The sequence below is a fragment of the Lagenorhynchus albirostris genome, chromosome 4 (genome assembly GCF_949774975.1).
Source record: "Lagenorhynchus albirostris chromosome 4, mLagAlb1.1, whole genome shotgun sequence".
NCBI classification, from domain to species: domain Eukaryota; kingdom Metazoa; phylum Chordata; class Mammalia; order Artiodactyla; family Delphinidae; genus Lagenorhynchus; species Lagenorhynchus albirostris.
In genome coordinates, this window is record NC_083098.1 from 43,297,440 (window position 1) to 43,312,797 (window position 15,358).

Genomic DNA, 15,358 nt, shown 5'->3' on the forward strand with positions numbered 1-15,358 from the left:
ACAGGATTGTTTTCTTAGTTTCCCTTTCTGATAGTTCATTGTTAGCATATAGAAAAGCAACAGGTTTCTGTATATTAATTTTGTATACTGCAACTTTACCAAATCCCTTGATGAGTCCTAGTAGTTTTTTGATGACATCTTTAGAATTTATTATGTATAGTATCATGTCATCTGCAAACAGGGACACTTTTACTTTTTCCTTTCCAGTTTGGATTCCTTTTATTTCTTCTTCTTCTCTGACTGCTGTGGTTAGGATTTACAATACTACGTTGAACAAAAGTGCCATGTGTGGGCATCCTTGTCTTACTCCTGATCTTAGAGGAAACACTTTCAGCCTTCCACTGTTGAGTATGATGTTACCTGTGGGCTTGTCATATATGGTCTTTATTATATTGAGGTATGTTTCCTTTATACCCACTTTGTTGAGAGTTTTTATCATAAATGGATATTGAATTTTGTCGAAAGCTTTTACTGCATCTATCGAAATGATCATATGATTTTCCTTCATCAGTTTGTTAATATGGTGTATCACTTTGATTGATTTGTGGATATTGAGCCATCCTTGCATCTCTGGGATAAATCTCACTTGATCATGCTGTATGATCCTTTCCATATAGTGTTGAATTCAGTTTGCTAATATTTTGTTGAGAATTTTTGAGGCTATTGGGCTGTAATTTTCTTTTTTGGTCTGATTTTGTCTGGTTTTGGTATGTGGGTGATGCTGGCTTTGTAGAATGGGTTTGGAAGCATTACTTCTGCCTTAATTTTTTGAAGTGTTTGAAAGATATAGGTGCTAACTCTTCTCTAAATATTTAGTAGAATTCACCTGAGAAGCCATCTGGTCCTGGGCTTTTGTTTGTTGGGAGTTTGTTTATTACTGATTCAATTTCATTACTGGTAATTGGTCTGTTCATATTTTCTGTTTCTTCCTGGTTCAGTTTTAGGACATTGTACATTTCTAGGAATTTGTCCACTTCTTCTAGATTGTCCATTTTATTGGCATATAGGTGTTCATAGTAGTCTCTTATGATCCTTTGTACTTTTGTGGTGTCAGTTGTAACTTCTCCTTTTTCATTTCTGATTTTATTTGTTTGGGCCCTCTCTCTTTTTTCTTTGATGAGGCTGGCTAAAGGTTTATCAACTATGTTTATCTTTTCAAAGAAACAGCTCCTAGCTTCAACGATGTTTTCTATTGTTTTTCTAGTCTCTACATCATTTATTTCTGCTCTGATCTTTATGATTTCTTTCTGTTTACTCACTTTGGGTTATGTTTATTCTTCTTTTTCTAGTTCCTTTAGGTGTAAGGTTAGGTTGTTTATTTGAGATTTTTCTTGTCTCTTGAAACCCTTCTTTCATTATACACTTCCCTCTTAGACCTGACTTTGCTTCATCCCCTAGATTTTGGATTGTTGGGTTTTCTTTTTCATTTTCCTCCAGGAATTTTTTTAAATTTTCTCTTTGATTTCTTCAGTGATTTCACCTTAATTTTTGAAAGACATTTTTGCTGGATTAGTGTTCCAGGCTGACTTTTTACCTTTCAGCACTTTAGAGATGTCATCCCATTGTCCCATGACTTGTATTATTTCTGAGGAGAAGTTCAATCTTTCCTGTCTGAACTCATCATTGCATTCCTATGATAAATCACACTACTTAGGAGTAGTATTTAGTAGTCTCTGATCTATTATTTCTTAATATAGTCCTAGATTCATTTTTCACTTCTTTTCCTCCAGTTCGTAAGTAAAATTAGTCTTTAGCTTTCCATTTTGTGCTATCCTTCTCTAGATTGATGTCAGGGTTACACAAGTCCTATAAAATGGTTTAAGAAAATTACATGCTTTTCTTTTCATTAATTTTTAATTATATAAGTCAGACATAAACACATTCTCCTTGTGAAAAAATTAACATGTGGCAGATGTAGTGAATTTGTATTCTGTCAACTTAGCTAAGCTGGAGCTTTGTTTCCATAATTTTTCTTCCTTAGATAGTTACAGGTTAGATTGGGCCACAAGAGACATTTGCAATAGATTTGGAAGACAGAAAAGGAGAAGCCATATTGTTCTAGCTCTTATAGAAGCTTCTCCTGTACCTCCTCCAACTCCTGGGCCAAGTGCATGAGTATGTTAAGCTCTGTGACTAAAGGTGCCAGCTTCTTCTGCAGATCTCTTCTACCATCAAAGTTGGAGGTGTGAAAGAGGTGAGGGCCTGATCCAAGTTCCAGTTTGTGCTTATGAATTCTAGCTCATCCTTGCAGGTCTGTTTGCCCTTGTTTCCCATAATTCTCATGTACGTTTCCTTCTTGGCTGTCTGTCCTAATGACTTCAGGTTCCAGCACCAGACACCAAAGAAACAGCCTTTCATTGACCATTTAAACAGTTCTCATAATTGTGTAGGGGCAAATCTCTATAAAGAAGTAAATACATGTGACATACATATATCTACATCTACATATATATGTATGTGTGTGTGTTCTGCTTCTCTGACTGAACCCTGAATGAGTCACAACTAGCTATTGGCAATGGTTCCAGAGGAATAGAAATTTAAGGGTGGGTTCTCTGAGTTGGTTCTGGGTTACCTAGAATTGGTTCTCTGATCTTATTAAAAGTATCACAAGCCCTGTTTTCACTAGAAAAGATTATACTGTAGTCAGTGAAATGCAGAGGCCAAGTTATTTATCACCTTTAAAGACATGCAATGAAAACAGAGCTTTAGGTAACCAAGTGTTTGCTGCCGGAGGACAATTTAGTGGCAATAAGAAACATAATAGTATTGGTTGCTTCCAAGTGTGTTGAAGGCCTTGGGAAAAGAAAATGAGAAGCTCACGGTTTGGGGATTAGCCAGCCATTTGGTGGCAGGTTAGTTACACAGGACTACCCACATTATGAAAGGGGAAAATATTTGACATAGTTTCATGATTTTTAAAAGCTTTTTTCCATAAAGATATTATGCCATATATACACAACTTTTCAAATAATTATTATTTTTTAGTATCCATATAAGAATTACCTGTTTGTTAAATTTGCTCATTTTTCTATTGGATTTTATTTACTATTGATTTATAAAGCTATATTCTATACAGCAAGTCCTTGTTGAGTATACATTTTACAAATATTTATTCTCAGCTAGTTGCTTATCTTTTGATTTATATTTTGTCATACAGAGTTTAAAAATTCTGGCAAGGAAATTGTATATGAAACCTTAATAAAATACACAGAAAAACTGCATCAGTGCATTTAATAGAGAAAAGAAAGCTTGAAAATAAACAGCTAACCATTTAACTAGAGAAAGAATAACAAAATACACCAAAATGATATAGAAGGAAAGAATAAAAACAACTGAATGAACTGTTCATTTCATTATGAAACTGAATAAAATAGAAATTAAAATATACAAATCCAGTCAGCTTTAATTGTCTAATGAAAGCCAAGAGCTTATTCTGTTTTTTTTAATTGAAGTATAGTTGATTTCAAGAGCTTCCTCTTTGTTTTGTTTTTTTTAATATTTACTTATTTATTTATTTGGCTGCACTGGGCCTTAGTTGCGGCACACAGGATCTTCAGTGCAGTACATGGGATCTTTAGTTGCGGCATGCGGGATCTTTAGGTGTGGCATGCGGGATCTTTAGTTGTGGCACGTCGATCTAGTTCCTTGACCAGGGATCAAACCCGGGCCCCCTGCACTGGGAGCGCAAAGTCTTAGCCACTGGACCACCAGGGAAGTCCCTCAAGAGCTTATTCTTTTAAAAGACCAATAAAATAGATAACATTTGGCAAGAGTTATGGTGGAAAAGAAGGAATACACAAACAATTTTAGAAATCAGAAAAGAGCCATAACAACAGATAAAAGAAAACTACATACAAGTTTATAGTAATAATTTGAAAATCTGTGTAAAAATATATGAAGCATTTGCTCAAGTTATGAATTCAGAAGAGATCTGTAGGTGGTTTTATGAGTCCTTGATTTTTCCCAAAAAATGTCTTCATTTTGCATTCCCATTTGAATATTAGCTTATTTAGTCAGAGTCCAGGCAGGAAATAGATGATGTATTTAAATGGAGTAACTGAAGGAAACTGAATGACTGAGTTAATTTACAAAGGTACTCACCAGGTTAAGAGAAATCCAAGTGGGACAATGAAATACCCTGCAGCTAGCAACAGCAGTAAGCTACTGTATTAGTAGCCATTAACCTATGCAAATGAGGTAAGGGGAGGGAGCAACTAATAGGACACAGGGAGATGGCTGTAGGACAGTGTTATCAGACCCTGAGTTTTGGCTTGGTGGAAGAAAATATCGACTGCTAACCTGCAGCATAGTATGGAAGGAGTCTGAAAAACAATGCCCAGCCTCCTGGCTTCTAATTTCTTACTGGTGCCTCTTATTGGCTGAACCCAACTGGCCAAATGTAAAGGGAGTCCAGGTGAAGTAGTCAACAGAAATCAACCTCTTGGGGCACACAGCACAGAGCACGTTGGGGTAGGATAGAACTCAAGGTAAGACAGAATCTCAGGGGCCAAACAGGGACAGAATATAGCCAGGGACAGAATTCTAGGCTCAAAGTAAAGTTTCCTAAGAAGTTTAAAGATATTACTCCATTTTCTTCTAGGAATCACTATTAGGAATGCAAAGTCTAGGATCAAGCTGATTCCCATTTACAGGTTATTTGTTGACACTCTGAATTATTTTTAAAATTGTGGTAAAATATACATGACATAAAACTAACCATTTTAAGTGTACGGTACAGTGGTATTAAATACATTCATGTTATTGTGACATTATCATCACTACCATCTGTCACCACAACTCTTTTTATCTTACAAAACTGAAACTATGTGCTAGTTAAACATTAGCTCCCCATCTTCCCTTCCCCCAAGACCCTGGCAATGACCATTCTACTTTCTGTCTCCGTGAATTTCACTACCCTAGGCACCTCATATAAGTGGAATTACACAGTGTTTGTCTTTTTGTGGCTACTTATTTTGCTTAGAATAATGTCCTCAAGACTTCCATGTTGTAGCATGTTTCAGAATTTCCTTCATTTTAAAGGCTTAATAATATTCCATTGTAGATATATACCACATTCTGTTTATGCATTCATCCATCAGTAGACACTTGAGTTGCTTCTACCTTTAGCAATTGTGAATAATGCTACTATCAACATGAGTATACAAATATCTGTTCAAGTTCCTGCTTTCAATTCTTTTGGCTACATAGTATCCAGAAATGGAATCTCTAGATCATATGGTAATTTTCTTTCTAATTTTTTGAGGAGCTGCCATACTATTTCCGCAATGGCTGCACCTTTTCACATCCCCACCAGCAGTGTACAGTGTTCCAGTCTCTCCACATCCTCACCAACACTTGTCATTTTCTACTTTTTTTTGATAATAGCTATCCTAATGGGTGTGAAGTGATATGCCATTGTGGTTTTGACTTGCATTTCCCTAATGATTAATGATGTTGACACCTTTTTATGTGCTTATTGGTCATTTGCATACATTCTTTGGAGAAACATCTTTTCAAGTTCTTTGCCCAATTTTTAATTGGATTATTTGCTTTTGTGTTGTTCAACTGTAGTTTTTTTCCGTATTCTGGATATTAACCCCTATCAGATATATAATTTGCAAATATTTCCTCCCATTCTATGGGTTGTCTTTTGACTCTATTGATGGTGTCTTTCAATACACATAAGTTTTTAATTTTGATGTCATGTAATTTGAATTATTTTTGAACTATCATTTTATTCTCAGAGTTCTGTAATTCTACCACTATCTGCCAAGGTGTGGATCTTTTTCATTCATCCTACTAAGCAAGTGATTGTAAGATGGGCACTTACAACTTGCACTTATCTCCAACACAGAGAATTTTTTTTGTTGTTGTTATTTCATTGATTATTTTATCCCCCTCATTTTCTGTATAATTTCTTTCTGGAATATCTATTAGATAAATATTGAGCCTCCTGGAATTATTTGTTCATACTTTCCTTCATATAATTCTTATTTTCCTCATTTTTTTCTTACTGCATTCTGGGTAATTACATCAACTTTAACTTCCAGATCATTAAATTGTCCTTTAAAAGTGACATTCTCCTTCCATTAATTACCTCTTTTAAAAATGTCATCAAGTTTTTAATTTCTAAGAATTCTTTCTTGCTCTCTGATTGCTCCCTTTTCATACCAGTCTATTATTTTGCTTACAGACTTCATATTATACATATTAAAATGCCTGTAAGGTAGAAAATTGGAATTTATTTAAAGTTGCCTCAGGGTTTTGAGTGTTTTGTTTTGTCTGACATTACTTGTTCTCCTCTATTCATCTTAGGCCCTCTCTTTCATGCTCCTGTGTTCCCTCAAACATCTCGGAATACATAGTTATGAATAGAGAACTGGGTAATTAGCAAAGTCATTAGCATGGATTCCCTCTATAGTCGTACAGATCTGATTCCCTAACTGGTTTCTCCTCTGAATAGATGAACTGAGGAAGTTATGTGTAAAAGAGCAGAGTATAGCAATGTACAGACTCCGCTTGAGGATGCGGACATGAAGAAGGAAGGTGGTCTGGGGTAAATCCCACCCTCTCCAACCTAATTACCAAAATAAGAAGGACTTGGTAATAAGTATAACTCTCTCCAGATTATTTTCTCCTCTCCAACATCTATTCTGGACTTCTAGCACTATCTAGCTACTTCACACTTAGTTTTGATTATCTCTCAAGCCCCTTTACCTGCTCCAGGACTCCTTGCTAGGCACTTTTTTTAGAGAGCAGTTCTCTCATTTACCCTTGGGTTAAACATTGTAGGTATATGCTGGGGATAGGATACACCTCTGGCTTAGCTAATGCAGAATTAACTACTTTAATCAATTATAGGTTCTCTCTTGCTCTTTGTATTATTGTTACCTGACTTTTCTCTAAATCTGCTTTACCTTCCCAACACTGTTCTTATTTATTAATTTTGGGCTATGGTTTTCTCTATCTTGTCAATCTCTAACTTATCAGAAATAAGCACAATTTCTGATCCTGTAGAGTAGCATCCTTTCATGTCTCCTAGTGCTATTATAGATTTATTCTATTTCATATTTACAAGGAAAATGGATAGACAGATGACGGGTAGGAAGGAAAGGAAGGAGGGAGGAAGGGGGGAGGGTGAGAGGGAGGGAAGGAAGGAAGCAAGCAAGGAAGGAAGGAAGCAAGCTTGATTATATCCAGGGCTCTACAATCCACAGTGTCTACTTCAGCCACAACTTCTTCTTTTTTTAATATACCTAAAAAGCTTCAGAAAAACTCTCTTGCCTCTAGTTGTAAAACAATCCAATCCATCCTTCCAATGGAAGACTGAATGATTAAACCAGAAAGTGTCCATTGGATTTAGTGACACATCCCTCACTTGTCACCATGGCAAGAACAATTTCTATTGAATGTGAAGATGGGAGCCAGCTAGCGGTGGGTTGAAAAACGGAAGATGGAGGAAATGAAGATTAAGGATTTTACAATTCATTCAAAAAGGATAACTGTAAAAAAGGAAGAAAAGACAGATATGGAGGGGAGAATGGGAGCTACCTCATTGAGCACAGAAGGGACTGTTGGAATTAAAGGTGAGAGGAGCTAATCAATAGAGGTAGTTCCCTAAATATATGAAAGGAAAGGGTAGAGAATGCAAGTGGCCATCATCAATCAAGCCTATTAGTTGTAAACAGCAGGGTTTACTGTAACCAGTCCAAGCATAAAAAGGAATTATTAAAATACAATAGCTCAAAAGATCCCTGGGAAAGTGAAATTTGAAGCCTACACAGCCAGAAACAATACTCTAAGCCATACAAACTATTTCAGCAAATATCCCTCACTGCCACCACTGAAAACATATACTGCAACTCATCATGTTGACCTAGGACATTACACGCCTGAATTTCTGCCACTGCATCAACTGAAAGTCAAGAGCCTCAACCACCTCATTCAATACAAAATGGATTCTACATGGTGCTTTCTTCCTCATGTCACTCTTTTCCTATACAGCAGTCTCATGTAGGTGTATATGATTAGCAGTGCCTAAGTCACACAAGGATACACTAGCAGCAAGGAAAACCGAGAAGATGAATTTCTGCCTCTACCTTAGGGAGGTGGGACTCAGAGTTGGGAAAATTCCCAAAACATTATAATGATAATGGGTGTTCAAATGCCAGATTCAGTATATTCAGATAGGCACCATGCATGGTAGACACCATTAACACAGGTGGGAAGGAAGAGAGGATGGGCAGAAATTAAGGTGGTTTTATAAGTTTCATGGTAGAAAACTGAAGAGGGTTCCAGCCTGATTGACTCTTTTTGTTGATTTGGAAGATGAAGTCATCCACTAAGAGCCTGAAGAGAGGAAAGAAAGTTTGAAAAACAAGCTGGGGGTGGGGGGCGGTGGAATCAAGGAAGAGCAATAGGCAATTCGCAAAAGAAATGCAAATGGCCAGGAAAAATGTAAAAGATGGTCAACCTCACTAATAATCAGAGAAATTAAAATTAAAACAACGAGGTTTTTTTCACATATGATTTGACAAAAAATAAAAGGGTCGACAATATCAAGTGCTGGTGACTGTCTGAGAGAAAAGGTGTCTCATACATGCTGGTGGGAGAGTAAATGACTACTCTGGAGGGCACTTTGACCATGTTTATTATGACCCATCAGTTCTACTTTTTGATTCATCTACAACTGCACACAAAGAGGATGTACAAAAGACGCTCATTTCACTGTTGTTTGAGATATTGCAATAAGGAAAATGAACTTCCAAAGGACCAACCTAAGTAAACAGTGGATTCAATGTAGCAACTTATAAAGAATAAGAAGACCTATATAGAGTGACATTAAATGGCCTCCAAGATTTAATGTCGATTTTTTTTGTTACAGAAAGATATAAATATTACCTTTTGTGTGGAAAATATAAATGAAGAATAATATATATATTTACATATAATGAAAATATTTATGTAGTATAATACTGAAGCCCATGTGCCCCGGAGCCCATGCTCTGCAACAGGAGAAGCCACGGCAATGAGAAGCCCCCGCCCTCCGCAACTAGAGGAAGCCCGTGTGCAGCAACAAAGACCCAACGCAGCCATAAATAAATAAATAAATAAAATTTATTAAAAATATATATATTTTTGAAGACTACTCAGATGTATGCAAGAAGAAGAAAGATACTGGGGTAAACTTCAGCCCTTGTTGCTGCAGCTTGACTCAGAACCACACAAATACCATCTCCTACCTCTTCCACCTAGTCTAGATTCTCCTCACCCTCAACTAACACCTCTACTGGTCTTGGTAGCATATCAAGTAGTGTGAGCCAGACCCTCATTCCTGAGGGCTCTGAAGCCCTTTTCAAGTCTGGGTTGCTGCCCTTGTACATTTACCACCACAACTGAGAGAGAGACTACCAAGAGGCATCCAAGTGAGTCACCAGAATTCCAAACACATTCCTTCATGACTGATTTTATAAGTCCTAACTTTTCCTGACAGTAAAGCTCAATTATGCTTGCCGAGACGGTGACTCTCTTCTTGCCTCCTGATTCCTAGACGAGGAGCCTGAAGATTCCAGACAAGAGTTATAACTCCTAATTCAACTGACTCTCACCAAGTCACCTGATGGCATGTTCCCCCATTTAGTACCAGGACAGTTAACCCGCAGAGCCCCCAGTGAGGAAAGAAAGTCCAGATTCTTTAGGTTAGGTGCTTTAACCTCTTAGTTCCCAGAAAAAGGGAACAAAGCTCAGTGCAAAGATCTTGGATGCTAAGTATATGCTGTATCATGGTGGACGGCACCCATTCTCTGAAACTATCATCTCCAAATTGGCACTTATTTATGCTTTTAGCAACCCATTCCAATGATCTATCTGCTGGCAGCTCTGAATGTTTCTGAATATATCATTAAAAGTGAACCACATGCTCAGGTCCTTATTCCCACAGCTCCTCTGTTGTAGCCTAGGTCCCTAGTCTGACACAGTGGTAAATGGGACCCTGTGCCTGTGGATGAAATAGTCATTCCATAAGACCCCATCTATAGATGCTATGCAATTCCCATCAAGATTTTAATGACAATTTTTTACAGAAGTAGAAAAAAAATCCTAAAATTTATATGGAACTACAAAAGACCCCAAACAGTCAAAGTAATCTTGGAAAAGAACAACAAACTGGGAGGCATCACAATTCCTGATTTCAAGCTATATTAGGAAATTATAGTAATCAAAATAGTATGGAAATGGCATAAAACAGACACATAGGCCAATGAAACATAATTGAGAGCCCAGAAATAAACCCATGCATATGGTCAACTAACATTTGACAAGTGAACCAAGAATATTCAATAGAGAAAAGACAGTCTTTTCCATAAGTGGTGCCAGGAAAATTTGATAGTCACATGTAAAATAACGAAACTAGACCCAAATCTTACATGACTCACAAAAATTAACTTGAAATGGATTAAAGACTTAAATGTAAAACCTGAAACTGTAAAACTCATAGAAGAAAACAGGAAAAAAGCTCATTGAAGGGTCTAGGCAATGATTTTTTGGATTTGACGCCAAAAGCATAAGCAACAAAATCAAAAGTAAATAAGTGGGACTACATCAAACTAAAAAGTTTCTGCACAGCAAAATGATCAACAAAATGAAAAGGCCACATATGGAATGGAAATCATATATCTGATAAGGAGTTAAAATCCAAAATATAAAAAAAAGAAAAACTCATATAACTCAATAGCAGAAAAATAAACAATCTAATTTAAAAATGGACAAAGAACCTGAATAGACATATTGTCCCAAGAAGATATTCAAATGGCCAACAGGTACATGACAAGGTGCTCAACATCACTAATCAGTAGGGTGAAAATCAAAATCACAATGAGATACTACCACAGCCTGTTAGAATGGCTATCATCAAAAAGACAAGCGATAACAAATGCTAGTGAGGATATGGAGAAAAGGAAATGCTTGCAGCCACTATGGAAAACAATATGAAGTTCCTCAAAAAATTACAAATAGAACTACCACACAAGCCAGCAATTCCACTTCTGGGAATACATCCATAGGAAACAGAAACACTATGTTGAAGAGATATCTGCACCCGCATGTTCATTATAGCATTATTTACAACTGCCAAGACATGGAAACAACAACATAAGAGTCCATCAACAGATCAATGGATAAAGAAAAGTGGTGTACCATTCAGCCATACTGAATACTATTCAGCCATGAAAAAGAAGGAAATTCTGCCAACATCAACGACATGGATGGACCTTGAGGACATTATGCTAAGTGAAATAAGTCAGACTAAGAAAGACAAATACTGTATCTCACTTATATGTGGAATCTAAAAACAAACAAACAAACACACAAAAAAGCAAACTCAAAGAGATCAGATATGTGGTTACCAGATGAAGGGATTGGATGCCCGTGGTCAAAAGGTACAAACTTCCAGGTATAAATTAGGCCTGGAGATGTAATGCACAACCTGATGACTATGGCTACCATTGCTGGGTGGTAGAGCTGAACGTTGCCAAGACAGTAAATCCTAAAAGTTCTCATCACAAGGAAAACACCATTTTTTCTTTTTTTCTCTTTCATCTACATGAGATGACAGATGTTAACTAAACTTATTGTGGTAATCATTTTGCAAAATATGTAAGTTAAGTCATTATGCTCTATACCTTAAACTTAGGCAGTGCTATATGTCAATGAGATCTCAATAAAGCCAAGAGAAAAAAATATTCCATTAGGTAGCAGAGCAGTGTTATGACTACAGCCAGAAGAGCAAACCCATTACTACCAAATGTGGCTGTTCCTATCACACTGAATTGCTGACCCTTCCAAAGTTGAAGGGGCCCAATGCTTTTAGTTGCCACCAAGTGGCTAGTTGGTTCCCTTGAAAAATGGTGCTATATCGGAGGCATTCGACTTGCTTGCTGACAGTCGAATGCCTGTCATCCAAGTTGGACATTCTGAGGTAGCCAGTAGCTACATCAGCCTTGACAAGTGGAAGCCCACCCTACTGGGCCCATGTGTAGCCTCCATCTTCCTCCCTGTGCCCATCATGCCAGCGCTAAGGTGGCCAATGAAAGAGGCTGGTTGACAGCAACTGTCTTAACCAATGCCAAATTTAAAAGTAAATTTCTTTACCTTTCGCCTAAACATGGTCACCATTTCCCATTTTGCAGAACTTTAAAATTCTGATTGATGAAACAAAGTATTAATTTCTCACTCCTAATCAACGTTAATGCTCTTAGTTTCTAATTCACGTGGAAAAAAAAAAACCTCTGCCTTTAAAAAAGTTGAAACCCTTCTTAAGGATATCAAGCTTAAGCTTGGCAATTTCCCACAAGTGCTACAAAGATGATTATAGCCTATTGGGATATTTATTGTCTATATTTCATTCTTGTTTATTTAGATATTCAAAACCTTAGATGCAAACATTGTTTGGCACCACTACTATTTCTCCTTCATTGCAGTGACTTCCATGCAAGGCATAAAACGGAACCTTCATGATTTTAAACATGTTATCTGTATAAAATATTCAAAAGCTTGTTTTTGAAATCAGAAGATATGTTGGAAATACCACCTGGCTTTTTTTAACAGTTAATTCCAGAAAGATCAAATTATCTGTCCAAGGTCACACAACTTGTTCTTAGCAGAGATAGGACTAAAATTAGATGATTCTAGCTCCTTAAAATTATGTTCCTATCTAGAACATGAATGTGTTTTGGAGGATAAGCACTTTTCAGACCTTGGAATCTACACTGAAGTAAAATCTCTTTGAACACGATCACTGAAGTCCAAAAGTTTCAGTCCCCTAAACGGCTGAATCACGTTGTTGCGCATAAGGAGCTGGGGATTGGCTGCAGGATACAAATCCTTCTCAGACTCAGGTATGGTGTGACCCCAAACAGAGGCCCTTGTTCTTTCTGGCCTAAATAGAGAGGGGCAATTGGCGGCTCTGTGGCATGGGTCCAGGGCAGGAGAATCCAAGTCAGTGCCCATTTAGTCGGCCTAGTCTGGGAATACGCCACGGCTCTAGGGACCACTGTCCACCTCCTGCTTCCCAGGACCCGTAGTCTATTATTTTCCCCGCTCAACTTGGTTCTCCCCAAAGAGCACAAGAACTCCATCCCTCCGCGCCGCCCACCCCCCCGCCCCCTATCAGCTTCCTGCCCATCCCCACACCTTTAAGAGGCAGGTCGGAGGATGGCTGCTGAGAGGAAGACAGTAGCCAATCCCAATTACGTCCGATTTTGCTGTGTTGCAGGATTTTTTTTTTTTAACTATCAACTATAGTTGTGAACAATCAACTCGATAAAAATGAATCAGCTCATGCCTGCAATGCCAGGGAGCTGTAACGTGTATCCGTAATTAAAGGGCTTTCTGAGTCAACTAGCTTGGGGTGGAAGTTCATGGAACCAAATGCCTAGTATATACTAGATACACCTGGGAGGATACTGTCTTCTGTTCTTTAGTACAAACTGGCAAAGGAGAGAGAAACAGTGTCAGACCTGAATTGCAGACCCCGGAAGGGTCTCAGTGGGCCTCGGAATCCAGCCCCGTTCCTCAAAGGAGCAGGACTTTGGAAAGGGTACGGGCCAGGAGCGGGGCGACGGAGGCCGCCGTACAGACATTCCAGGCCCCGCAGCGAGTGTACGTGCGCGCGCGTGCGCGGTTCTGTGCCGGTCACGGACGCCAGGGCCCCGAATTCTGTACGGACCCAGGCCCCGCCGTACAGCAGTCGGGAAACTGCGGAGTCGGCCGTTCCCGCGGTCCACCGCCAGGCGGCGAACACCCCACGACGCGGGGGCTCGGGAGGCACCGAGGAACGCGAAGCTGTGGCCACCCTGCGGGGCTGCCGCCCTTACCTCCAGGTAGTACAAGTCCAGTGTAGTAATCTGCGAATCCAGGAAATCTTCATAGGTGTTGAACTGAGTGACTATATTGTCCACGGTGGTCCACCCCTCTTCCTGATCCATTGCGGTTGCCTTGGTCGGAGCGTCCCCAGCAACGGAGGCGGGGGGGGGGCGGGGGCAGGGTCAGAAGGTTCCACCCACTTCGTCCCTTCCAATCAGTTGGGAACCGGTGCGGAGCTGTGGACGTTAATCCCACCCCCGTGTCTTGCTAGCGTTTCAGGCTTCCTTCTAACTCCTAGGAACGCCGTCTCAAATTACCCAGTCCAAGTTCAGGTCTGACACCATCAACTGACCGGACTTCGGCGAAACATGCAGCCACGGGAGAGATGCAAATTGCAATCCAAAATTTAAAAGAATATGTAGACAAAATACTATAGATCAACGCTCCTAATCTTGTTCTAAAACAGTGCTGTGAAGGACAAAAATTTCATGGTTAGTTCTCAAGTAACTGAAGATCCACTTTTGCAGGGAGAGTATCTCAAAACAAGTTTCTGGAAATGGTCTTGTGAACAAATCCGATAACAAAATACATTAATGATTGTGTTATTTCAAAAATTTTGGTTACAAGGAAGAATTTGTGAATTTCCTAAAGGAAAGAAACTCAACGAAATGTCTTTGAAGACCTTTTTTGGCCCCAAGTGCTTGGGGTTTTTTTTGTGTGTTTTTGTTTGTTTGTTTGTTTGTTTGTTTTCCAAGTGCTTGTTTTTATTTTTTTTTTCTTTTTACTTTTTAAGTTTCAGTAAGCACACAATGAAAGACCTTGGCTTGTTGAAGCTGTCTTTTTCAAAGGGTACAATATCTGTGGAAACTTAGACAGTAAAGGTTTTTACTAAAGACTTTTCCTTTAGAACAGTTTTGCATTTTTAAAACATGGATTTAAAGTAATCCAACCTGGCAGCTGGCAAAACTTTTCAGAATCCATTTTTGGATTTTAATGTTCTACAAATGGTCCTTAGGAATTAACACATAATACAACACTTGAGCCTGAGGTAGTTGCTCTCTAAGTACTTATTGAATTGATTCTGAAGATTTTCACAGAAGTGCAAAAACATTTTTTAATGAAAACATCTGGTAAGATACTTCACCTTGAGTTAGCTTTCTTAGTTTAAAAAGTCATCTCAAAATTAGGATGTCATGAATGTACAAAGTTTAAGTGATGTAAACAATAATCTCTAGGATATTACTGACTTGTCTTTTAATTAATATATTCTGAAATGTTTTAAAAGGCACTTTGGACATTATTTTTAAATGCAATGTAATCATTTAATTTAGGAGAACAGAAAGAAAGGAGAGAGAAACCCTGGACACATAATAACAACATTAATAATAATAATACCATTTATTGAGTGCACCCTGCATACCAGGCACTGTCCTAAGTGTCAACAAAGAATTACATCTTTAACTAGTATTTATGCTAAAATTAACAACCACCAACACTT

At 38.3% G+C, this 15,358-nt stretch overlaps 1 protein-coding gene across 2 annotated transcripts in view; it reads right to left on the minus strand.

The window, feature by feature from the left end:
- The window catches only part of CFAP299 (cilia and flagella associated protein 299), a 615,047-nt gene extending 601,065 nt beyond the window's left edge, over window positions 1-13,982 (minus strand). For both annotated transcript variants that reach the window (XM_060147200.1, XM_060147199.1), the window contains exon 1: window positions 13,872-13,982. In XM_060147200.1, the coding sequence (XP_060003183.1) occupies window positions 13,872-13,982 (111 nt within the window). The remainder of the gene's footprint in view (window positions 1-13,871) is intronic.
- Between the last annotated feature and the right edge of the window lie 1,376 nt (window positions 13,983-15,358).